Raw genomic sequence first — 25,406 nt, 5'->3', positions numbered from 1 at the left:
ATACGTTTTCATGTGTAAACTGTAACATTAGATTTTGCTGTACATATGAATAAGAACTGGCGGAAAGTCGCTTTCAGATAACGCTTATCCTCCAGTTACGAAGTGCACAAAAACCAATACGAAATTTGATGGCTCTAGGTATCTTTGTTTTTCACAATGCGAGCAAAATACATACGTTTATGCAGATTTTTCATCATTTAATTTCTTTAAATGTAGTAAAGAAAGATAATACATTTAATTGCTAATTTGGAATACTGATATAGCCTATTACAGTGATTCGGCGCATAATCTCGTTCCGAGACTAGAGCCCTTCTGAGCTAACGCCCTTCTGTGCTAAAAATAAAGATCAAGAGTCAAGAATAGAGGTTAGGTTAGGTTATGTAATTACGGCAAAGCCTCGAGGGCTATCTGCCTAAGAGGAGGGATGCCTTCGTGGAGGACTTTCTAAGGGAAACTGGGTCGTATACACGTTACACATGAGGAAAACCACGAAAACACTCATGCAGCCAAACCGTTAGCGGGATTCGAACCTCGGACCGAACTACCAGTGTTCAGCGACTTTACCGCTCGGCCGCTGGTGAACCCGTCGAGAATAGAGAGAAAGTGCGTTTTGCCGGTATGGGCAACCTCAGAGTGATATTCTGAAGATTTGTTCCTGTTGTTTGTTTGAAAATCCTATTATTAAATTGCTGAAAACAGGGTAGCTAATTTTTTACATTTAAAAATTCTAAATAAAATGCTTCATATAGTCAAAATGTATTTGTTTTGATGAGCAAAGTTTTTTATTTCAAGAATCTTTATTTAATATAATACTAAAGCATAGAGAAATTTATTTTATTGTGGAATATGGAACAGAAATATATACTTTATCGCCGGTCTTTCTATGCGATGAAGCTCTTTTCATCTGTATTGCAGGAATCCGTCATATTAGACGTACTCATTTAAAATATTGAAATATTTATTCCTGATAAGTTATCAAAATTATTTTGAGGCATTCGTTTTTTTGCATTTCGAGCAGGTGCAATTATAAATTTAGATTATTCATCGAATTCTTTTAATCGTTTAGTAAATTTAATTTTAATAATTAAGTTTTGAACGTTAAATCGTTGTGTTTAATGTTAACGACAGCAAGTAAATTTATAGTAAAAAAATCTCGCGCAGTAATATTGTACAGCTAACATTTCTACTCAGTTCAAATATAATTTAAAGTTTCTTCAAATATGAAGCTATGGTGGACTGTAACTAGTTCCTAGAAAGAGACCAAGCCAAAATTACGTTATAAAAAGGCGTGTCCAAGCCTAGGACAAGTAAAGAATGTCTTGATTTCTCCAGCATGTCCTAGGATTCAGCCTTAAATTTTTGTAATTTAATTTCTATTTTAATGAAATTTTAGCCAAGAAAACCTTTTATTTAGGTTTAACATAGTTATGTTAACAAAACAATACTTATTTACTATCGTTTTTATGAGTATACTGTTACAAAGCTGGTATTATTAGTATTGGTGAATATTAGTATTTTTTGCTATTTTAAAACCTGTTCTTTTAGACGAAAGGTTTGCAAGACTTCTTGCGCAATAATATGCAAAATTTAGAACTTCTGTTTTTATTTTTCTTACATGCGTTTTACTTTGATACTTTAATCGTATGATTTAACTGAATCGACATCTTTATTGAAAAATTGGTTATTAAAAAATATAACGATACGAAAAAATCAGATTTAAAAGAGACTAGACGAGAATCAGTCATCACTGCAGCACGGATTTTCTAATCCCGTTTAATTTATAAGTGCATAACAACAAACGGAAATCAATAAATCAACTCCAATAATAAATTTAATTGTTACAAAAATGTAACGGGTCTGGTAAAACTGTACTGGAAACGGTTTTCCTTAAATTTGTTCTGTCAGGTCTTATCGTTCCGTCGATTAGATACGAAACACAACTTTCTTACTGTAACACAGTAAATCGGCGATAACTGAGAACAGATGTTTGTTTAAATGCTATGCGAAGCATACTTCTTGGACATGTTGAGTGAGCTATGAAACATAATCGTCTCATATTGGTTTACCCGTTTCGTAACTCTTCCAATGTAAATTGAGATTTGGGTTTCGAGACTGCAGTTAAATTTAATGATTCTATTTGCTTTTCCAAAAATCTGCATAGTGACTAACCTTTTTTCTTAATTCCCTGCAAAAGATCAACAAATTGCTTTTATACCCTATTTCTGCAACCTCGCTGAAGGTGTTTAGAAATAATTTCAAGTATTTCATTATGTAAAGATCAATTGGATTCCTTTTAGATTGAGCTAAAAAAAATCATTCGCAATGTAGCAATGAAATAGTGCACCTTAGTCTGAATTACAATTTCATCCTGAACATAAGGCACTCGCTTTCCGCTCTTCTGAGTAGCTGGTTTACTGTCGGCGGGTCTCTTCTTATTGCAAATCTATCAAAAATGCAAACATTTTTATATAGGCACAAATATTGTGCCAAGTTGTTTGCGGCCGCAATATATTTACTGGAAATAAAATGAAGATTTAATCTGCCTCGGCTGCCAGTTTCCTATTCATTATAGAATGGTATTTTACTCAATTAAAATTCTTGCTCTTTATTACGGATTCAACCTTCTACTTTCGATACCATCAGTATGAAAGATCTTTTTTATTACATACATATGTAGTCATTATGTATTTATATATTATATATACATATGCAGAAAGAGAGAAGGAAACGAAAGGATTTTTGAGGTATCATAATGGTAAAACAATAATATCGTGACCCTGATGTAATAAAGATGAACTCATGTCACGTTAAATAAAGTTTTTGCAAATATTTTGAATATAGCAAATGATAAAATTTACTTCTATTTCGCAGTGGCAATTATTTCTTAAAATATTTTACAAGAACAAAGAAGCATTATTTAATCTCACATTTCAAGCATAATTAACACATAACACACACATGATTAATATAGTGCATTCACAGTTCAAAAATAATTAACATATAACTCACAGCTGATAAACATATCGATCTGACGATCCAAATATAATTTAGTTGAAGCATAATATTGATCAAAAGCATTCCGGGATGTTAAAATATTATTTTCTTCTGATAAAATATTGTTGCGTGGGTATGGATTCGTAATAAATTGAATGTACACAGTTCCGATGAGAGGTTGATAAAATTCATTTTACCAAAGAAAACACCTCAGAATTCTGGAACTTTCCCCCAAAAAAGTCGTCATACAAATCTTCACAGTACCACAGAGTACAAACAGTAGTACACTTCAAACTAAAAATTTTAAAGACAACATAATGCAAGGTTCATCTAAAGAGCGAAGCTAACCCGGAGATATTTCAGTACTTTGAGTTCACTCTTACATATCCCCCCACTTTCAAAGAAAAACAGGCTTGGCGACAGAAAAGACTTTTCGCAAAAGCATTACTGCAGTATCAAGGAAATTTTAAATGTAAAATTAAAAAATATGCATACCAAAATTATGAGGATATAAAATATGTAAATTAAAATCATAAAGTAATCATAATAATATATAATATAAATCATAAATAATAAATTTTCTAGACAGCGTCATATATAGCTTCATCTATCTCGTATGGGCCCACCAGCGGCCGAGCGGTAAAGTCGCTGAACACTGGTAGTTCGGTCCGAGGTTCGAATCCCGTGAACGGGCTGGCTGCATGGGTATTTTTGTGGTTTTCCCCATGTGTAACGTATATACGAGCCAGTTTCCCTTAGAAAGTTCTCCACGAAGGCATCCCTCCCCTTAGGCAGATAGCTCTAGTGTGCTTTGCCATAATTAAATACACCACAACCACCACCATCTCGTATGATTAGCGTAACACTGACGACGTAGCTGATTCGGAACTTGAAGTTTTGAGACCTTTTGCTTCTTTATAGCTCCTGAGATATATAGAGTTTTTTCCCCCTCGTCGTGAAACTGAGCAGTGCAATGTAGCAAAAGAGCTTAAAATGAAAAATAAAGAACAATTAACGCTAGTGCTAATATGACTTTTAGTCTCTGAAGGGGTAAGGTAGAATTTTTGCTAGTCGCCTTTCAAAATTGGTCGCTACATGAGTCACTGCATTTTTAATTGGTGGGTAATTGACGGTTAATTCAAAACTAAAAAGGTAAATGACTACCAATGATAGTGATATGCAAGTTTCAAATGCTTGGGGTGACTTCGATTTTATAGTTCAAATGAAGCAGATTTATTTTTAAAGTGAATATCGCAAAATAACTCATCCTGACTTTAGCGATTAAGAGTAAAAAAAACACATTGTAGTGAATTAACTTTTTCCGGTTTATGTTATTATTATTATTAAGTGAGAGATTAATTCATCGCTAATTTAAGACGTTCTAATACACACATTCAAAACATATATACACATAATTAATCAATAGTCACCGCTAAAGAAATAAAACTGGTGTACTCGTGAATTTTCATTTTGGAATAATTTCTTGTAAATTACATGTGCTTGTTGAAGGTTTCTTGGAAAGCCAATTTTTTGGCTCGTTTTGAAATAGTGATGGGCAGAATACGAAAATGTTTTCATTGTTCTTTCGGTCTCAGAAAATTTCGTCGCTTTCATATTTTCTACTTGGACTTACATTCTGTCAAACTATTTTAAGCCTCCCAGTACAGTCAACTACATTCGACTGCCGGAACACGTCCTGCGGAACGCACTACAATAGCGGCGATCAGCGAAAGGAGACAGAAACTTCATTAATTGGTACTTTTACGTCACGAGCAACGCAATCGCAAATTAGTGCCTCAGAATGCAGTGCACCGTTATTCCTGGTTTTTCAAAGTGTGTGACGCATAGTACTCAAAGTAAAATTAGGTTCTTTTAACAAGAAAAAGCACAGAAGAGCTCTCAGTCTACAGGGAATTCTGCTCTCAATAAGGGACGTTTAAAACCAGCTAGGTCATATTAAAGCCACACATAGGAAAAAACAACAAGTAAGCCTGGGTTTGGATTCAGGTCCAGTTACCAGCATTTGAAGGTCTTTATAAGCGCTCGGTAACTGACCGAATACGCAGTATCTAAAAGCTACTTGCCACAACTTTCTGCTCATATGTACAGCAATATCTGATGTTACCGGTTACGCATAAAAAATATATTTAGCATCATATTACATTTTGAGCAGAAAATTGTAGCAATAAAACTGTTCTTCTGTCTGTATTTATACTGAAGACGCTATTATAAAGGAAACACTCGAACGTTTCATCACAACATCTATAATATCAGTATTATAATACACTAAATCAGTAAAACAATTCAAATTCTTCAAACTTACTTTACTAGAATGCTGACCATTCTCAAAACAAATACCTCATAAAAGTCATTACTTCTCCTGCAATTGAAACTAAAGAAAGGTCTGCAAAGAAAAAAAAAAGTTTTGTTATACAAATAAGCTTTATAAGTTTCGAAGTAATAAGGGTTTAATACATTATATAATTATGATGATAATAATAATTGTCACACATGCCCCGCCTATTCGGCACTATACGGATCGGTCCCAGATGAGATGTCCTTATTTTAGGCAAGTTGTAGGTGACCAGACGAGCATCTCCGAGTTGTATATATGTGGTGCACGGGGAGTCTGCATGTTCTCAAAGGAAAAAAAAAATATGCTACCGGCCCAGGGCCCCATTCCGAGTCAGCAGACTTAAGAGTTTTCTCTGTAACCACTACTACCAGCAGCGCATGGGGTCAACACTCCCGGTTCCCAGGAATTAAAGTGGCGGGAAACATGCAAGCCACCAGGATTTGCTAATCTTCAGTATTTCTACCTATGAATACCGCCATCGTCTGCCGTATTCTCTGGAACAGTTCTTAACACTAATCCGCCCAACCTGGGCGGCATCTGACACCTGTACAAGTGAATTGGTTGGTCTCGCGTTGGTCTCCCCCGCTGTCGAGACTGCTAAGGTATAGCTGCGAACCAGTACAAGAAAGACTGCCAGCCAAATGGCGGTAAGATAAAAGTAATCACCAGATTTAATTACGAGTAACAAAGTAAGTCACTTGTTTAAAAATCGAGCGCCGAATGATTTATAGCGTATGTTTGGTGTGCGACTTTCTTATTGGTGAGGGATCAAAAGTAGTCAGGTTGCTATTTATACCAGGGCGAAATTTTAAAGGAAGCACTCAAACATTTCAGCAATGAAAAACCTAAAATACTGCTTCTTTTAAAAAGCATTTCTGAGTGCAAATTTACATTTAGATTATAAATTTAATGATGAAAATATGAGATTTTTATTTTTCTGGGAAACGAATAGAAACCTGGTTTTAAGAAAATGATTTCTGAGTACCGAGAAAGATTCTAATCACTAAATGACACTTTGTCTCGAGTTCCTTAGAGAGCGAGACAATTACGATCCTGACAGAGCGAAAAACGTGTGTACAGAGATTAAACGCATATGTCTTTTCTCACAATTTTATGATCTTGAATCCTAGAGCAGATAATTGAATATCACTGAAACTCTGCGAGCCAGATGATTGAAAGTGGAGAAGCCAGAGAAACAGACAGGAATGCTTCTTTACTTGTGATCTGTGTCACATAATTATCTGACATGAATTCATAGTACCATATTTTCAGATAAAAATGAAAAAAAAAATAATGACTAAATCCAGAAATAAATTTCGACGTGAAAAGAGAATTTTAAAGGTATGTACCCCGTGAGACTAAGGTTTGCTTCATTCTTCAAGTATCTAATTGCCCAGAAGCAATATTCACCGAAGCAATCATAAACTAGGTAAACTGAATGATCTGTCATATACACCGAATCTTGGAAACAATGTTACACAACAGTGTTTGGAACTTTTGGTTTGAATTCATCACCATAAATCATGAAGTTACGCTTTAAAAAATAATGAAACGGGCATAGACACTCATAAGTTAAAAAGTTATTAAAAGTTTGAAATATCAAAAGAAAATTCCACCTGACAGAATGCCTCCATCAAGCATTGCACAGCGGAGACTTTTATGCAAGAAGACAAAGCATACTTTATTTCCCGCAGGTATTCTAGATAGTACTGAGAATTTTAAGTAAAAATAAAATCTCGTAGACTAAAAATTCACTTGTTGATCATTACGGTGATCTAAACAATTTTTTATTTTAACAAATTTACCAAAGGACGGAGAGTAATCTTTCTTGACTTTAAGGCGTCATGAAATCTCTTGTACCCTGTTTATATATAAACACTCAGAGCATATGTCTAAACAACAACATTCAAGTGGTATATTTAGTACATACTCAAGTATGCATCTTTAGGTAATTTAAAGCGAAACATACTCGTGGAGAATTAAAATGTTTAGTGTAGGCGAATGGTAAGACACTTACCATCATTATTACTACTTTCAATTGTACTTTTGTTTCGAATTTCATTTGATATAAGATTTTTCTTAATCAATCCAAACATGTTTTCTGTTAAATACATTTTTTTAAATTTTTGCGAAATATTTGGAATTTGTTCTGCCATAAATATCAATGGTAAGAAAGAAATCTGGAAACTTTTTGCATAAGCTCTATTTAAAATCACTCAGTATACGATGCTGTCTCTGACTGATATTGGTCCTCGTTGGAAATTCTAGAATGCGTGGACAAAACGTGTTTTGTCATATTTTACTTTTGTGAAATTTAAATCAACCTATTTTTGTATAATATTTACACAAGTAGATCTTCCGTATTGATGAAACATTTTAGCATGCTCTAACTAAAAGCACAAACGAAATTATTTCCCGCTGTTCTCTAATGTATCTCCTAAATCTAGATTTATTAAAAGGAATGTGTTGAAAACTTTATAATTATATTGCTGAGTGCTTACGGGTTCGTTACGAAATGAATGCACACGTCCGATGAATAATGAACAAATTTATTATTATCACAACAAAAATGTTTAAATTTTCTCAAATATTCTTGCAATATTACAATATATCACAGTAGATATCTTTTAACTACTAAAACGTTCAAAAGAACTTAATTATAAACAGCTAAAGAAAGCTAATCCGCAAATTCGCTACAGTCAACAAGAGCAGTTTTCTAAACAACAACAGACTAAGTAAGTAAATGCGAACTGAGAGGTTTTCCTCCTTTTATAAGATTTTAAAATCGTTTGCGAGAATTTTCTAGTAATTTCTCGAAATCAAAAAGAGATATTTATTAAATGTTTCATGCACGCGCTCTTGTGTTTTAATTTTTCGGCTTAGCTTTCTTTTAATATTCGTCACGCGCTGCACTGCGCTGAAAATAAAACCATTTAATTTATAATTGAACTAACATTAGATTTTTAAATACCAAATTTATAACAATATTTACGACTGTGGTATATAACAGTGTGTTTATTCTTTGGTGTTGTATAAAGATTTCTGCTAAAAACATAAAATATAAACTTGTTAACCTTCTGTTTATAATTTTCAGAAGATGCTTTACATGCAAATTACTATATGTTGGAAATGCGCCATCTTATGGATCAAATCTTCCGCTTTTGACACATAATATAAATTATTGCAGTTTCGTTTAAACAGACATTCTTGCAGGAAACAAAAACTGCTTTTAAATGTCAAAGAACATTTTTGTCGTATCTTTGAAAATAATTTTTGTTAGGGAAAAGATTTTTAAATCGTGACTTCTGCATCTTCTGCACAGTTTCGTCCAAAAATGTAAATTTTTTATGCTTTAAATATCTGAGTAATGAATCCATAACTTTAAATGCTGGCCTTTGCTGAAAAACGCAGATTTCATCTATAACGAACTAACAGTAGCTTATGTTAGTTAAATTATTAAATGAAATTTTACGGTTATGAAAGACAGATTTGATCAAACTGTGTTGAAATATGACTATCTGTTTTTTATGTTAATTAGACGCTGTTCTCCAAAAAAATCGAATAATATTTCTCGTGCATGAATTGTTCTTTTATAAACGGTTAGTTCAAAAGAAAGTTTTTTCATTTTAGCTGTTCAGCTGTATGCATTTTAAAAATGCGTTAAGGAAAGATTTCGGCATCTCCTGGGCTATTTCTCTCGTTGTTTGAGCCGTGTTTGGCACGCAGTATTCGGTGTTAAATTATTTGAATACGGCTAAGCAAACGACTGCTATTTTCATAAGAGATAGTGATGCCTTCCTGGCGAACCTTCTAACGAAACATTTCTGGTATTCTCCCTGCATAAGAGGAAATCAACCAATCAGCTATCCTTTCGCCTGGGTTCATGCCATGATCGGTTTTCTATGAGTTTCGAGACATCGAACACATCTAGCGGTATTATGCCATGCTTTCTGTGTGTGCCCGTATCACTGGCATTTAAAACATTGCACAGAACCGGGCTGAGATCTATATCCGACAATTTTGATACGCATATCCATTATATGTGTAACTTGATGAATTCTCTTTCCGTCGGGACCTCTAGGGATTTCTAGATAAAATACAGGCTGAAATGTTGGGACGCTTTCTCATTCTCTGTAGTTGCTGGCATTTTATTACTTTAATGTTAAGGTTTAAGAGCTCTTGTTTGGCGTCTTCGACCGGCATTTCAAGGGTCAGTCCTTTAATAAGGGTTTTATGGTTCTTTCTTATTTTAGGAGAAAAGTGTGGAGTTCGATCTTTTCCTTAGTGATTTTTTTCTTGAACACTTGGAAAGTCGTCTGCAGTGTAAAGCTGAAGTTTTAAAGTATCATCTTCTTTCTTACATTCGAGTTTTGTAACTCCGAGCTTTTCTTTAATTTCCTTTCTTATTTGTAACCAGTTAACATTGCTAGTTATGATAATTGGCGATATTTTTATGGTTCATTTTTAAAGCTTTGTGAGCTGGAATTACTTTGAGTGTTGCTATTATTATTTTGTGTGACAGGAGTACTGTCATTATCCATTTGATCAAGGTTTTGATTTCCATTTAAAGTGCTAATTGGAAGACTCATTACATTGACTACCCGCTATGTTTTCTTGCGCGTTTTGATGGCTTTACCGTTTGCTGTTGTTATCCTTATTTCTGTTTAATTCCTGGGTGTTAAGTTTGATGATTTCCATAATAGAATTTTGGCGTTTTTGAGTTTCTTCTTCAAGAGGGGGCAAATATTTTGCAAAATTCTCTAATAAATCTTCGGTAGGTTTATTCAAAGCTGGACACTTTTGTTTTGTTGCAATTCGGTCTCTTTCTAAAATAGTGACTATTTTCGCTTTAGATTTATCGTTGGCCCAATTTGGGTCTGATTTCAATTTTTGCAGTGAGTCATTTATTTCAGATGCTCGTAACGGTGCTTCGCGTTTAGTCTTATTTTCATTACTCATATTATTTGCGGTCGAATGAGTGGAGTGTTCAGAGTCATCGGTTCTATTTGCCCAACTAGTAGTTGACATTTTAGATGGCAAGTAGCATTGCGAGAAAAATCACTCTTACAAACCGAAGTGAAGATGCAACACGAAAATTCCCAATAATTTAAATTTTACTAACTGATAAGTATAAGCATTCATAATAATATTCGAATAATATAATGTTATTTATACTGTAATAAATAATATAACGTCATTTATGTAGTTTTATTACAATTTACAAAATTACTATATTATGAAGATTAGTTAAAATTTTAAAATTGTAATATTCTGAATGAAACCAAATGTTCTCATATTTAAACATGCTTTTAATTTAGCTTCATTTAAACTCTAGATATTTCTTTCTGGTACTTGTATTTTAATTTTGGATAACATCCAATCTGGAACAAAACAATGAACTTTCAGAAAAAAAAAGTAACTGTAGTGGAGGACACATCTTTAATTTAAAAAATGTGCAGATACGGAACTATACTCATTATAATAATTTGGAACACCATTTTACAGAAAATCATTGCTACTAGCAAATCCATACAATCAGCTCAATGCAACATATTTAAAGGAGCTGATTTCTTAAAATCTTTAGAAAATTTTATTGCAGGATTCCGTCATGAATTTTTTAACATAAAAGAAGAAGAAACTTCTATAACATCTCTGACATATCAAAAGCGGAATCGCAGACCACAAATAAAGAAAATATTTTTGACAAGATTATTGAAGAATCGAAATCACTTTCACAACATGAAGACTTTATTTTTAATTCTTTTATTGTTATTTGTGAAAATATATTAGAGGAACAATATAATAGCTCACATAAATAACACAGAAAATTTTAAAATATTCTTTTAAATTTTTCGAGTTAAGAGCAAAAAGTCTGCACGGAAAAATTAAAATATTTATAAAGGTGATATAAGTGTTATACAATTTGATGATGAAGTACGACAATTTTTATGATTTTTAAAGAAAGATGAAGACATATTTAGTTCTGCCACAGAAGTACACACTGCCCGAGAAATGTCATGAACTTTTCCCAATGTATTATTTTGGAAATTTTCTTGACCATTACAGTTTCCAATGCATCAGGAAAAAGATCTTCCTCTGTTTTAAAAACTATTTAAGAAGTACGAAGTGGGAAGAATGATTAAACAGTACACCTATATTATATATGGAACAAGAAGTGCTAAATGATATCCATACCTCGAAAATATTTGACGAATTTACTACAACAAAAATCAAAAAAAAAAAATTACTAAAAACTTTGTTTAAAAGTTTTCTAATTTAATAATCAATTATATTAATTTAAAAATATTTCAGAAAATGTTTTAATATTCATTAATAAGATTTGTCGTAACTAAAGGTAATTTTTAATTTCTAAACTATGAATGCAAGACTTAAAAAATTTTCTTGTGGATTTACAATTTAATAAGTGGGATGTAGAAAATATGAAATTATGGATTACTCTGCAGTTTGAGATATCCTTTGTTATTGCATAACAGCGGCATTAAAAGGTTATTTGTTTTACATTAAATTTCAGTGAAGGTTATTCAGTTCAATTAAAAGTTATTCCTTCGTACTAAAATCCAATGCTTTATGTAATATTTCTGTTAAAACGGCTTATGAATGTACCCAGAAGGGATTAACAGAATTTGAAAACATTATTATCTTTTCAGTAAACACTGTTCTTTATATAGTATGCTATGTGAATTAATAACCAATATTGTGGAATTTAATTAGGAACATATTTTATGCGTTTTGATTAATGAAACTGGTATATCATGAATAGGGTAAAAATTGACAATTTATATAAAGTTCACATAGAAGCAGATAATAAAACAATGAATGCAGCAGACAATTTATATTTTGAGAAAATGTGGGACAAACGAGCAGTGAATTTGAAGAAGAGTTGAAATGTATGTAGTGTTTAATGAAAGAAAAATATTTAAAACTCAGCATGTAAAAACAAAGTTCTGTATGTTCAGCAGAAACAAAGAATAATATTTTGCTGTACTTTCATTTATCAGGTAAATATTTTAATAAAAATCTGTAGATTAAATTCAGTATTAATGTACTGAAACAAATTGTTGGAAGAAACAGGACTCCTGCAAAATTTATTTTCTAAATGTAATAATTTTTTATGTACAAAAACAATGAAAATCAAGCAAAATTCATAATGATGCTTATATTATTAGGTCAGTTATATTTTATGCAGAAAGATCTAAATATGCCTTTTTTAAGTTCATTATTTTATAAGTCAATCTGAGGTACTGAACAGTTTGTTAAAAGATGTAGTTTTATATTAAATATGCACAATATTCAGATGTTCTCAATAACAAGTAAGTAGATATATGTCGGAACTTAGGAAAAGAATGAATTAAAAAATTAAATCTTTTAATAAAACAGACTATATTTACAAAAAGGTACTCATTATAATGAGTCTTTGCAACAATCCCAAAAAAAGGTAATTACAAAACTAATAAGGAATTCGTTTTTCAGTAATTGAGCAAAAATGGTATGTTTAGTACGTCATCACAATACCATATAGTTACAACCTAAGATCGTATGTTTTTTCAAAAGAATGTGGTATGGAAAGATGCGAAAGCAATATCTTTGCATGAAATTACATGAAGTTGCGATGGTCGCAGAAGCATGGAATTTTGCGGACTTCTGGACATATTAAAGATGACATAATGTTGCGACTTTGCAACATTATGCACAATGAGATTGCTGTGTCACTACAACATCAGCATGTAACTTTTGATATGAGAAATCAATCAGAAAACACGATACTCCTCATATTTACTTCATAACTTGGTAACCTTCTAATGGAACGACAGTATTTGCCATGTCATCTGTATCAGCTTTCTCAATAACAAATGTGCAGAATTCAAACACATCACATTTACATGATATTAGGACTCAGAAGATTGCATTAAAAGGCTCTATTATTAATTAGTTTCTAGCAATAAGATGCTCTTCTATATGAATATAGGTTTCTACTTAATTAAATTTGGGACTGAAAACAAACAGATTAAAAATTTTTAAATAATTAACAGTCTTCTTTTAAATACATATATAGTAAGTGGTTCCCTTAAATTGAGAAAATGATAGATGACACAGATGCAGTTCTTTTTGCAGTAAATTGTGTTTCCTGGTTTTGCTTTAAGCAATTAAGACAGACACTTATTTTTGCTACTTTGTGAATTAGATAAAAATATATAATTAACACAAATATTTCTAATTTGAATGAACATACATTCAAAGTAATTATTTATTAATTTTTTTTAAAAATTTTTAGATATTCAATCTTCAAGGTGCATTTAAACATTCAAAGCAATAAAAAATTATTTCTATTCTTAAGGCTATATAAAAAGTAGAAGTGCAGTAGAAATTGGTAAAAGCATTTACTGCTCTCTATATACTCTGCGAAATAGATGAAAATATGATGATGTTACTTACCATCCTGATACCTTACTAAGTGTCTATTACTGGCCACAGTCTTGGACATCTTCTTATAGACAAGATAACTTCCAACTCCATCCCACTTGTGAGAGAATCAACTTCTCGTAACAGAAAACTTCTCCAAAAAAGACTTCCTGTTCTGTACCGACTTTCATTACAGTAATTAACAGATTATGTATCTTACAGTGGCCATTTGTTTTAGATTAGTGTTAACTCGATATGGTAGCTATGGGCTGCAAAGTGAATTTTCACTCAGAAAGTTTCAGACTTTATACAGAAGAACTGCATATTACATGCAAAGTGCCACAAGATTTTATATATATAATATATGTAGATACAGTAGATGTGCAGTATCCCAGTAAGACCAATGAGAGATGCTTCTAGCTGCTAAGGTAGATTTAATAAGGCAGGTAATATTTTGGGTATTTAAAGTACATTATATTAATCAGTGGGTAACTGTTATTTTTGAAAATACAACGATTTCAAGCAATATAATGACAAAAAGAGATAACAATATCTTTATTAAAAACTTTTTCAGATTAACCAGTAACAAATCATTCAAGCTTACAGTGTTAGGGTGATGTTTCTAATGAGATAATTCGGAACTTATATTCATTGCATGTAGAAGCTTCTACAAGAGAACAGTTGTTTTAATATTTATTTTGTGTCAAAACGTAGGCTCCAATACTCATTATTTATGGTCTCAGAAAGTAGCTATTGACATTCCTTATGTGACAGCTTCTTAGAATTTAAGTAATAGATGTGCTTCATTAGAAATTTGTAATACTGAGCATGAAAAGAGACCTTAGCGAAAATGCCAATGTATTTCTAATACAAGTGCAAATAAAATTGCTTCTTATCAATGTAAAGGAATAAATTATGTTTATTTGTTTAAAGAATGGGTACCATTAAAATATTTAAATTTAAGGAATTAGATGTAACAGAGGGAAAGATAACATAAAAAATATATAATCCATGCTTTAATTGCCTCTGTGGTACTTAACATACTTGCATTAGTTTTTCGAAATTTAAGTAATACACACTGCTACATGAGAACAGTAAGTCAGTTTTTTTACAGCTGACTTAAATCCAGTTGTGATCTCAAATTCTTATAATTTAAAGCTTAACATGGAAAAAGTAAGAAGTATTGTTTCCCACTGCAATCATTCAAGCACTTGATAGAATGGGAAACCAGCACAGTTGTTCTGTTCTGCATACTGGTAATGAATGCAGCTTTATTTTGGAGTCTTGTACACTGAAGTTACCACTGAAAAGAAGTTATGCTCTATCTACTGTTTATCCAGATGTGCTTTTCCGCTCATGATTCTAAAATTTCATTCTGCAAGAGAGTGTTATGCTAAATAAGTTACCTCTCCTCTTCCACCGAGGCATACGGATCATAATATTCTGTCATCTGAAGATTCTGTTGTTAGCTGATATTGAATATAGTGAGAAAAATTGACATTTTTATTGGCAGTTATAATGGATTTGCCTTTTGTTGCCAGGTATAAATAAAAATTCAGTAGTGGCACAACACACATATTTTGGTTGAGTACTTTCTGGAAGAATTCGAAACACATTTCGTGATAATGAAACCGCAATTGCACTAGACAACTTTTGGACTGAGTTAAACACTGACAAAGCCCTGAAGTGGTTTTGGGAAACTAGTGAGTTACTTCAAAGGGTTACAGTGCTAGCACACAAAGAGAAATATCATCTAAAGCTTTTCAAAGTGAATTCTGATTAGACTCTTCGTGAAGCTTCCGTTTTGAGATTCTGCTGAAAATATGAGAGAATATAAAGAAGTGGCAATTTCACACTTAATTGCCATTGATCACAAATTTAAGTGAAATCCTAGTTTGTAAAAAGGTTATAAAGAATACATGTCCGATTATGAAAAACTGAGTCTATGAGTCTAGTTAATTTAACACACAGGTTTACCTGATAATGCATAATACATTCCTCAACATTCTGCATTTATACCAAATAGTGCTATGGTTTTTCTAAACCTAATATAAAGGAAAGTCTTTGAATTCCATATTATTTGTAGGACTAACTATCAAGTGGAATTAGTTTTGGTACTTGGAAGTTTCATAATACATGTTGTAGTGTTTATGTCTGATACTGCCGAATTGTATGAGCACATTCTTATAGCTAAAGAAGGTAGAAATGCTTCGCAGAACAGAAGCATGGGATCGATTAATCATGGTAACTTATTTCATGCCTCCTTTTCATTTTTGCCAATGATACTTTAAAACAATTGCAGTGAGTGGGGGAAAAAGATTCAGAAGTATGGGATCGATTAATCATGGTAACTTATTTCATGCCTCCTTTTCATTTCTGCCAATGATACTTTGAAACAATTCCAGTGGATGGTGAAAAAGATTCGCCACGCATCAGAGATAATAAGAAATTATTTCTATGCGATGATCTTTTCTTTAGATTGAAAAGCACTGAAAAGGCTTTTGATACTTGTAGGCAGTTTATATATTGGAAGCTACGAAACAGGTGACTAAAGAAATTAAGGAACCAAAGAAGTGGTTTAAACTAAGGAAATGGTGAACCAATTAGCTTTTCCTAAAGCCAATATTTGTTGAACCAGGAAACTGGTTCTCTCAATGTGCAAATTATGCCTAATAAATTGTCTAAATTGTTGAAATTATAATCTGATTCAACATTATTATATAATGGGATTAAGACAGTCTTGGCTGTTGAAGAAAATTACAATTACAATCATCGGAGATTTTTTAACCTTTCAATAGCTGTAAAAGCGATGGAGATTACGTATCGACATCTTTGGATTTCCGATAGTGATTGGTATGATCTGGTTCCTAATAGTATTAATGAAAAATGGATAAAGTTTCAGTATATTAAAATTCCTAGATGCATTCACTTCCAGACAATGCAGTTGAGATACATTTCGTAATGCATCAGATTTTGCATACCAAAAAGTGATTAATTATAACAGCAAGAACTTAATATTACAATAGCTGTCATAACTACAGTTATTCTTCTTTTCTTAGATTAGAACTGAATGCTATCAAAGTTTGTTGGTTCCATTCAAAATATTCTGAGTTACTATAAGTTTCAAATCTTTGCATGGTATGTTGTTGCACTAATAAGGTTATCATCACCTTGTCGCAGATGGAAAACATTTACTGTTAACTGAAGTACGGAAATCTCGGAGTTTTACTGAGGTCTCGATCAGAATTACATTCCATCAAAATTATACCCAACAGACCTTGCTTCCTGGGGAGTCTGTTAGAAAAGCTCAAAATAAACTGACTGTGGTGGTAAAAGAGGCCCCTTGAATTTGACTGAGTTTTGAATTCTGTAACATCACTGAGGATCAGATGCATTGATTGAAAAGAGAACTAATACCATACTTTCATGACACAGTTTAAAAATTGAAACTTTAAGTACTTTCTTAAATAGCACAGCTCCCTTATCGAAAAGATACAAAACTGTTTGCCAAATTTCAAGGGTGAACATTTCCCTATAACTCTTTGGAATGTAGAAAAGCATCAAGGCATTATTTAGTATTGTGGGTATAGTAAGTGCATTTTAAAGATGGGATACAATTATTAAGTTGCAAGAAACCTTTGAAAATTATAGTGTTCGCAGCATCAAATAATTTTTTTGAAGATAGCCTCCTACAAGTGGCAGGTTGTATTCAGCATACTAGAATAAATTATAATGCTAACCATTCATTTATTATTCAGTTTCCTAATAGACTGGATGAACTCTTGATTGAGCTGAATGAAATTCCATATGCAAGTTGTATAGTGGTAAATTCCATTTTAAAACACAACTGTTGTATCAATGGAGCAAAGAAAATTATTAAAAGTTTCAAAGCAAAATGCATAGTTTGCAAATTATAAGGGCCATTTGCTAACTGTAGTATTAATTATACGGTCCCAATGACTTAAAATTTAACTAAGGACATGGTAAATGGACTGCTAACAGCTATGCTGTATTACAGTCAAAAGTCCTTAATTCGGACACCCTATAAATCCGGAATGATCTATAATCCGGACCTCAAAGCTAAAAACTTTCTGCGCATGCGCATAAGCGTTTAAGCGTGCGCGTAAGACCTTTACGACTGCGCATTTGCGTGTGCACAAGCGCAGAATACGTTTTCACTGCGCGTTTAATGTATAACGGACGGTATAAGCTCAAATTATCTAATTGTCTATTTCAGTTAATGTTGATGATTGCGTTGTTCCTTAATCTTCGAATTGGATCCGGCTTATTATTTTTTACAGACTGTAAGAGCAATTTTATAAAAGTAAGCTTGAACTTTCGATTATGTCAAATAGAATTTCCGATGCTGGAGCTCCCAAAGGATCTACGAAAACGAATGTATGTTTCGATGTCCATGAAACAAAATGTGGAATTGCTCCAAAAAATGGATAAAGGCATATCCTTTGTTTATTTAACCGTTCGGAAATCTGTTTATCAATTTCACGCTGCTCTGCGCGGGGGGGAAGGGGGAACGTGGCGGCGCGCAATGAACTGGAAGTTGATATGTCAACATTATCGTTATCTTCAGGGCAGATGTTTTTATTTTATTCGGCTTATAATTCCTTATTAAATGTAGTATTTCATCTCAATGTACTTCGTCTTTGATATGATTTAAATCAAATTCCTGGTCATTACAAATATCACGAATACAAATTAAATAGTTTTCTGGTTGCAATTTTCTAATTTCGGCTATGCATAATGTATGCTTTACGCATGCGCGCGTTGAAAGAAATGTTTAATAAAGTAAACAAATAAATATTAAGCTTTTTTTTTTGTAAATTTTGATACCCTTTAGATCATAATTGCTCATTATTTTATAAATTACTGTTTTATATTTTTAATTTTATAATTTCTGCATGCCATCTTACCAGATTTAAACTGATGATCTATAATCCGGAAAAATCAATAATCCGGAATCACCGAAGTCCCGACGAGTCCGGATTAAAGACTTTTGACTGTATTCGTTTGCATGGCAACAACAGCTCACCAAGAAGCTGTCTGAGATTTAACAATTGACTGTTGCATTCAAGAGGTTTGCTGCAAGCCAAGGCATACCTGACACATTTAATGTGATAAGGAAGTAACTTTATTGCAGCAAAGAGAAAACTGAATGAACTTTGAAAGAATTACGAGAAACTACTACAAGTGTTTCTGAATGTGATTTTATCAGGCCTCACACCTTCATTCCAAGAAGTTTCTGTTGCAGAAAATAAAGCTCTGGAAGAGATGCTTGCAAATGCTGCAATCCAGATGAGTATGGTCAATCTTGGAAATTGGGGATATCATTCTGCTAAAAGGTGACACTTTCCCAGCTACACAGCCATTACAAAGAATAGTAGAGGTTTATCCAGCACAACATGGACTTGTTTGTGTTTGTAACAATTACTGCTCATGTTTTATTTCAAGCAAGTTAATTCTCCTGCCTACATTCACATTTCCTGTGATAAGGAAGTAACTTTATTGCAGCAAAGAGAAAACTGAGTGAACTTTGAAAGAATTATGAGAAACTACTACAAGTGTTCCTGAATGTGATTGTATCAGGCCTCCCCTTCATTCCATGAGGTTTCTGTTGCAGAAAATAAAGAAGATGAAGAAGAGAGATGGCACAGTGAATGCTTGCATATGCTGAAATCCAGATGAGAATGGTCATTCCTGGAAATTGGTGATATTATTCTGCTAAAAGGTGACATTTTCCCAGCTACATGGCCATTAAAAAGAATAGTAGAGATATATCCAGCACAACATGGACTTGCTCTTGTAAGCTCAAGTTTTATTTCAAGCAAGTTAATTAAGAATCCACTTCTTCAGGACAGGTGTGATGGCTGTGTGCCACATGGGATCTGTGTTTTTACCCACATTTGCAGCATATTACAAGTGATGAAGATGGCTCATTACTGCCATGTCAAATAGCCACGTCATCATAGCAGTGCTGCTGTATTCTCCGGACTGATTTACACTTTCGGTCATGCAGTGCTGCTGACTGTCCATTTATTCCTCTTTACATTGTGTTAATAAATGTTCTTTTTTATTTTATAGCATTTTGTAACCTGGTTTATATTTCAAAAATTCTACATCCATCATAATTATTACATTCAGATACCAAAACATTGCAATAAACTCTCAAGATAATTGGTAAACTGGTGATTGGTAAACAAGATATGTAGATAATTGGATATCATTAGCTATCATGAATATTTATATATTCAGTGAAGAGATGTTGTTGAAAAGGTGAAACAAATTATGAATTCCTGTATTTCTTTTATGACAGCAGCAAAATAAATTTTTACATTTTTATTTAATTTAATTTTATAATTACATATTTCAAAATATCAACTATTTAATAGACAAATCTTTTCCTTTAATACATATTAAGCAGTTTAAAATGATTGTCGTCTCAGAATTTCATATTTATGCTTAATCTCATATTATTTTAATTGAAAAAAGAATTAAAAATTTGTTAAAAGACTATTCATTATTAAAGTCTCTCAACAATAAAATTCCAAAACTTGTCTCAAGACAGAACTAACAATATTTTATTCTACTAGATATGCAGTCCTCTGTCCATGAGGTTGCCTTTGATGTATTAAATTTTATTGTCATTTTGATTATTTAAAATTGTCATTAGTATTTCATGTACAAAGTAACATACGCATTGAAGCATAGTTCATTCCAATAAGTATCAATTTTTAAATGTTCAATTATATTCTGCCTATTTTCTATTCTTATTACTGAATTAATAATATTTATCCCTCCTTATTTAAGCCTTCTGCTCAAAATGTATAAATTTATGCAAATATGATACATTTTGGTATAATTAATATTTTTGGCAAAACATGCACTTTTCAATCATATTTTTGGCAAAACATGCACTTTTGCCAAAAATATGATTGAAATTTACGAGTGCACGTTATACGAGTGCACGACGGATATAAAAATAATAAATTAAAAATATGGAAAAAAATCGGCATACATAAGTTACATTTTTGTGTTTACTTATACTGTTTTAAAAGAAATGACATACCTCTTAAATTTAAAATCTTTTCATTATCGGATAGCATAAAATGTTCAACATGCTGGTATTCCGTTATATCCTCAGGCACATCATCGATTTCTGTTTTATCTTCACCGTCACTGCAAATCTGGTACATAAACAAACATCATTGTTGGTGAATCATTATCATTCACCAACACCAAACACCCTTGCTGCAGCACAATTTCCATTTTCTTTCACAAACTGAATGACTTTGCATTTAAAACTAGCAGTGTGTTTTTTGCAGGAACCATATTTACTACTAAAATTAACACAAGATCAACTGTATTTCAACTAAAACCTTCGATGTTCACTTGAAAATCACAGCTTCACAGAAAGAGAAAACATCTGAAATCTAATTCCATGACTTCTTTCGTGTTGGAAGTGCATTCTTTCTCCAGATTATATCCACCTTCTCTCGAAACCCTACCATAGCATTCTTTTGGACATTTGCATTGAATCCATCCTCTTTGCAGGAATATTTACTCCCTCAAGCATTTAACCCACACACATATTGTTCCTCTTAAGACTTGTCAATGCAGTACATTATTGTTCGAATGGCGCGTTATACAGATATACAAACAAAAATTTAAAAATCTAGCGTAAAATTATAGATGCACATTATACACTGGTGGGCGTCCCACGCCGAAAAATACGGTAATTAATATGCAGTAATCTTTGACTTAAATCAGCAACCATAGAGAGCAAATATTTTTTATTTATAATTTAGAAAAAGTCATTTTAAAAGTTTATTCATTTTGTTTACTTATTTATATTTTAACTATATAATTTTTCAGCGGACATTTAAATATTTTCAACAATATAAATTTCAAACATAGCTTTTTATTAGAAAAGGTGTTATTCCTGTGAAAGCCAGAAACAAAAACACATAATAACTAAAGTTATTAAATATATAACTGTTGATTTGCCTTGAGGGGTTGTAGGATGAAATATTCATATCAGAACATTTATTCATATATATTAGAACAGAACTGCATATCAGGTCTATGCATAGAAAAATAAGTTGTTCAAAAATGTCTGCTAAAATCATAGACTTATTTTCATTTTGCAAAATAAACAGTATCACTCACATTAAATATGGGGTGGGGGGAATACATTAAAAATCAAAATAAGAAGAAAAGACTAAAAATAAAAATCGTTTAAGGCTATCTGTACAATTTCCTGAGATTTTATACACAGAATATAAAAGCTTTCACTTATGAATCTGTGATTTTAGAACCTCTCCCTATCATAGAAATACTGATATAACTGCATGCTCTGTTATCTTCAACTATTATGAACTTCATATTCACATGTACTGTAAATAATTTTTAAGATTACTGAACCGTAAGGACAAAGCTAATCATAATAAAGTAACTTGCTATAGTACACAGACAGTAGCTCAGCAAAATGAAAATGATGAATGCAGAAAAAAAGTGTAGAAATTTAAAGTGGGGTAATTCTCATAAGCATAAATATAAAACACAATTTAAAAGCAGAAATTATCAGAGTACTTTTCTTTCAAATAGTTCAAATATAGATCTAAAGTGAAAAAGTCGGATTTTTCATTCACTTCATTGCAACAGAGATATTAAGCTATCAATTTTTTAAAAAAATTACGTAAGAAGGGTTCGGAATGAATGCAACTATTATTTAATAATTAAAATCATTTAAGATTTAATTCTTAAATATCTCATGATTATTCATGCCTCACATGCTATGTGTAAGCCTGGGTAAATGATAACACATGTGAAAACTCAAGCCTAGTTTTGAGTATTTGGTGGAGAAATTAGAAAACTGCTTTAAATTAAATTTATTCTAAAACAAAAATCAACATTTTCTATTAGCAAGTGAATGGATGCAATCCTTCCATAAAATTATTTGTAAAGAAATTTTACAACTTACCAAAATAAATGTTTTAGAAATTTTATAAATTATTCTCCCTATATAAATTAAAAACTGTTGTTTTGAGTTTTATTTCAATAACACCTGCACAATGTTCAATTAAATTATTCCTTCTCCTTGCAAATTCAATTCACAGAATGCCTTTTCATTAGTTAAGCAAAAACGCACATTTTTAAATCTTTATTAAGGCTTATCATTTGTGCCCCAAAATGTTAAATAAAAACAATATGCACATGGAGAGGTAGAAATGATATGTTTAAGACTAAACTAATAAATTATTCCCTTGAAATGATTTATCTGGTATCTCAGTAATATAGTTACACAATTAAAATATATATGAACTAAAAATTAATTCTCTACATCTTAATTCTCATAATTAATAAACTTAATTCTCTTAATTCTCTAAGCTAAAGGGTATTTTTGTGTTTCAGACATTCAAGTTTTAAAACTTTCAATCTAGTTCCTCATGAATATTAGACAAAATATTCGATAACAACATGCAAATAAATTATTTAAAAAGGACAGCATACAGTCCTTCTATAATTAATTTGTTTTTTCATCTAAATTTGTTTGACTTGTCCTTTTCTTGATACATGACACTGACATGATACATGATATTGACTGATGAAAAGGACTGCCTTCATGAAGAAATTTCCAATGCAAAATTGATCAAATTCACAGTACATATCTATGAAGGGAAAAAAGTGATTCCCCTCCTTTCTCACAATTATTTTTTTTTAATAAAATATCATTTTATGACTAGTTTTTCACAAAAACGTATTTTACAACAATTCTTTTACCTTAACTAACCATTTTAAAAAACTTGGATAAAATTATTTTGAAGCATTATTTTCCCCCCTCTCCTGTAGTGAAAATTGCATTTCATCAATTTTATTGTATGAATCGTGCTGATTAAAAAAAAAAAAAAACACATGAAAGATGTTTAGGAACAAAGGAATTGAAGGAAGAAAATTACTTCATGTCTCCCTTTCACCAGGTGCATTATCCTCTGAAGAGAGTTTGATGCACATGCATACTACTCCTCAAAGATTAGCTTTGCCTCCTTACAAAATACTTATTTATAATTAAAATAATATATTTTTATTATTTAATATATAAAATAATATATATTTATTATTTAATATATTATTAATATTAAAATAATATACTGTTTTACAATTAAAAAGTATATGCAGAATGTTTCAAAGCATAATTTGTTTAAAGCTAAACGTTAAGGCACGTAAGAATAAAAAATTATATTTTTCCTTAACACTTAGCTGTGAACTCTACAGATTTCACAGCTAAATGAAGTATTTCAGAATGAAAGACAACAGAAAAGTTTTAAAAAATTCCACATGGTCTTATATTTAAAGGAAAAAATTAACAAAAAAAGTGGATTTCTTTTATCCTGTGCTTTGATTTATCCTGCATAAAAATTCATGGGTTTTAACAAAAAACAATTAATTATAGGTTGAAACACTAATATTAAAATCCTCTTAGACTTCATTTTTTAGCCTAAGATCTTATTTAAAAAAAAAATTAAATACAAGACCTGAAATACTTCTTGAATGCTAAAAATTAGCCCAGCTTTAAAATGCAAAACTGTCATTTCCCATTTGAAATTTTCAGAGAAATGTAGTATTTAATACTATGTAAATTTAAGTTTCACAAATATATAATTACAACAAAAAATATCAAATATATTTCTTATGAAATATGAAATAGATGCAAAGTTTTTCTACGTAATTCTTAGGTAATACATGCATTTCCATAGTAACACAAGGTACCAGGGTTTGGTTTACATAATAACAGACAATTTTGCCAGCCTCCTTAATTTTTTTTCCACAACATATAAAATTTATTTCTGAAGCAATATTTTGTTGTAATAATTTTCAGATATATAAAATAAAATGTTGAGGTAATAAATTTAATTCATATTAACAATTACTGAATATTAGTTATTAATGAGAAATTTTCAAGACAGAAGCAATTCTATGATTAGAAAAAAAAAATAATAAATTGAGAAAAATGTTCCCACACTTCCTGCTTTTTTTAAATAAAACTCTTGGAAATATGAAAAAAACCTTTATTTTGTTAAATAATGTTTACAGATTTAGAAAATAAAAATATATTAATAACTTCTGAATTAATATTAGGAATTAACGTTTCTCAGTAACAGAGAAAATTATAATTAGAAATAATTTTTTTCCACAAGAAATGCTTCTTCTTTCTTTCTTTTTTTTTAAATAGCTGTCATTGTCATACCTACTGTTTAGTGCAAGATATCTTGCATTAAATATATTGAACAACATAAAGCAATTAATAAAATTCAGAATAAATCTAATAATAGCTCTTCGAAAACTGACTGTAATTGTCAAAAAGAATAAATTTTAAAATCTTAAAAATATGTCTTGTGACATACTTTTTTGCATCCATTTTTTTTTTCACAGAAAACAAAAAATTCAGATATCAAATTCAAAAATATCTTCTTTTAACAACTAATTAACATTAGATATTAATTGGAAAATTTCAAGGAGGAGGCAAAAAATATAAATGTAAGAAATATAAAGTATTGAAAAGATTTTTCTCCTTTTTCAAAATATTTGTAAAATAATGCTTCCAAATTAAGAAAATTAAACA

General features: G+C 31.3%; 1 protein-coding gene across 15 annotated transcripts in view; it reads right to left on the bottom strand.

Annotated features, from left to right (window-relative positions):
• Positions 1 to 25,406, bottom strand: part of LOC146995974 (uncharacterized) — a 224,754-nt gene that overhangs the window by 66,432 nt on the left and 132,916 nt on the right. Inside the window, exon 3 of one of the 15 annotated variants that reach the window (XM_085822491.1) lies at positions 5,318 to 5,398. The exons of 9 other annotated variants lie outside the window; for them this stretch is intronic. In XM_085822491.1, the coding sequence (XP_085678617.1) occupies positions 5,318 to 5,398 (81 nt within the window). Of the gene's footprint in view, positions 1 to 5,317; positions 5,399 to 13,804; positions 17,326 to 20,743; positions 20,971 to 25,406 lie in introns of those variants that run through there. 5 more of the 15 variants (XM_085822489.1, XM_085822487.1, XR_015042739.1 and 2 more) reach the window with 5 other exon arrangements.

Source organism: Stegodyphus dumicola, chromosome 8 (assembly GCF_044657685.1).
Source record: "Stegodyphus dumicola isolate Sdum_Otavi_A_Nest chromosome 8, ASM4465768v1".
Classification (NCBI taxonomy): Eukaryota; Metazoa; Arthropoda; class Arachnida; order Araneae; family Eresidae; genus Stegodyphus; species Stegodyphus dumicola.
The sequence above is the reverse complement of the archived record's forward strand: the minus strand, read 5'-3'. Positions and strand labels throughout refer to the sequence as shown.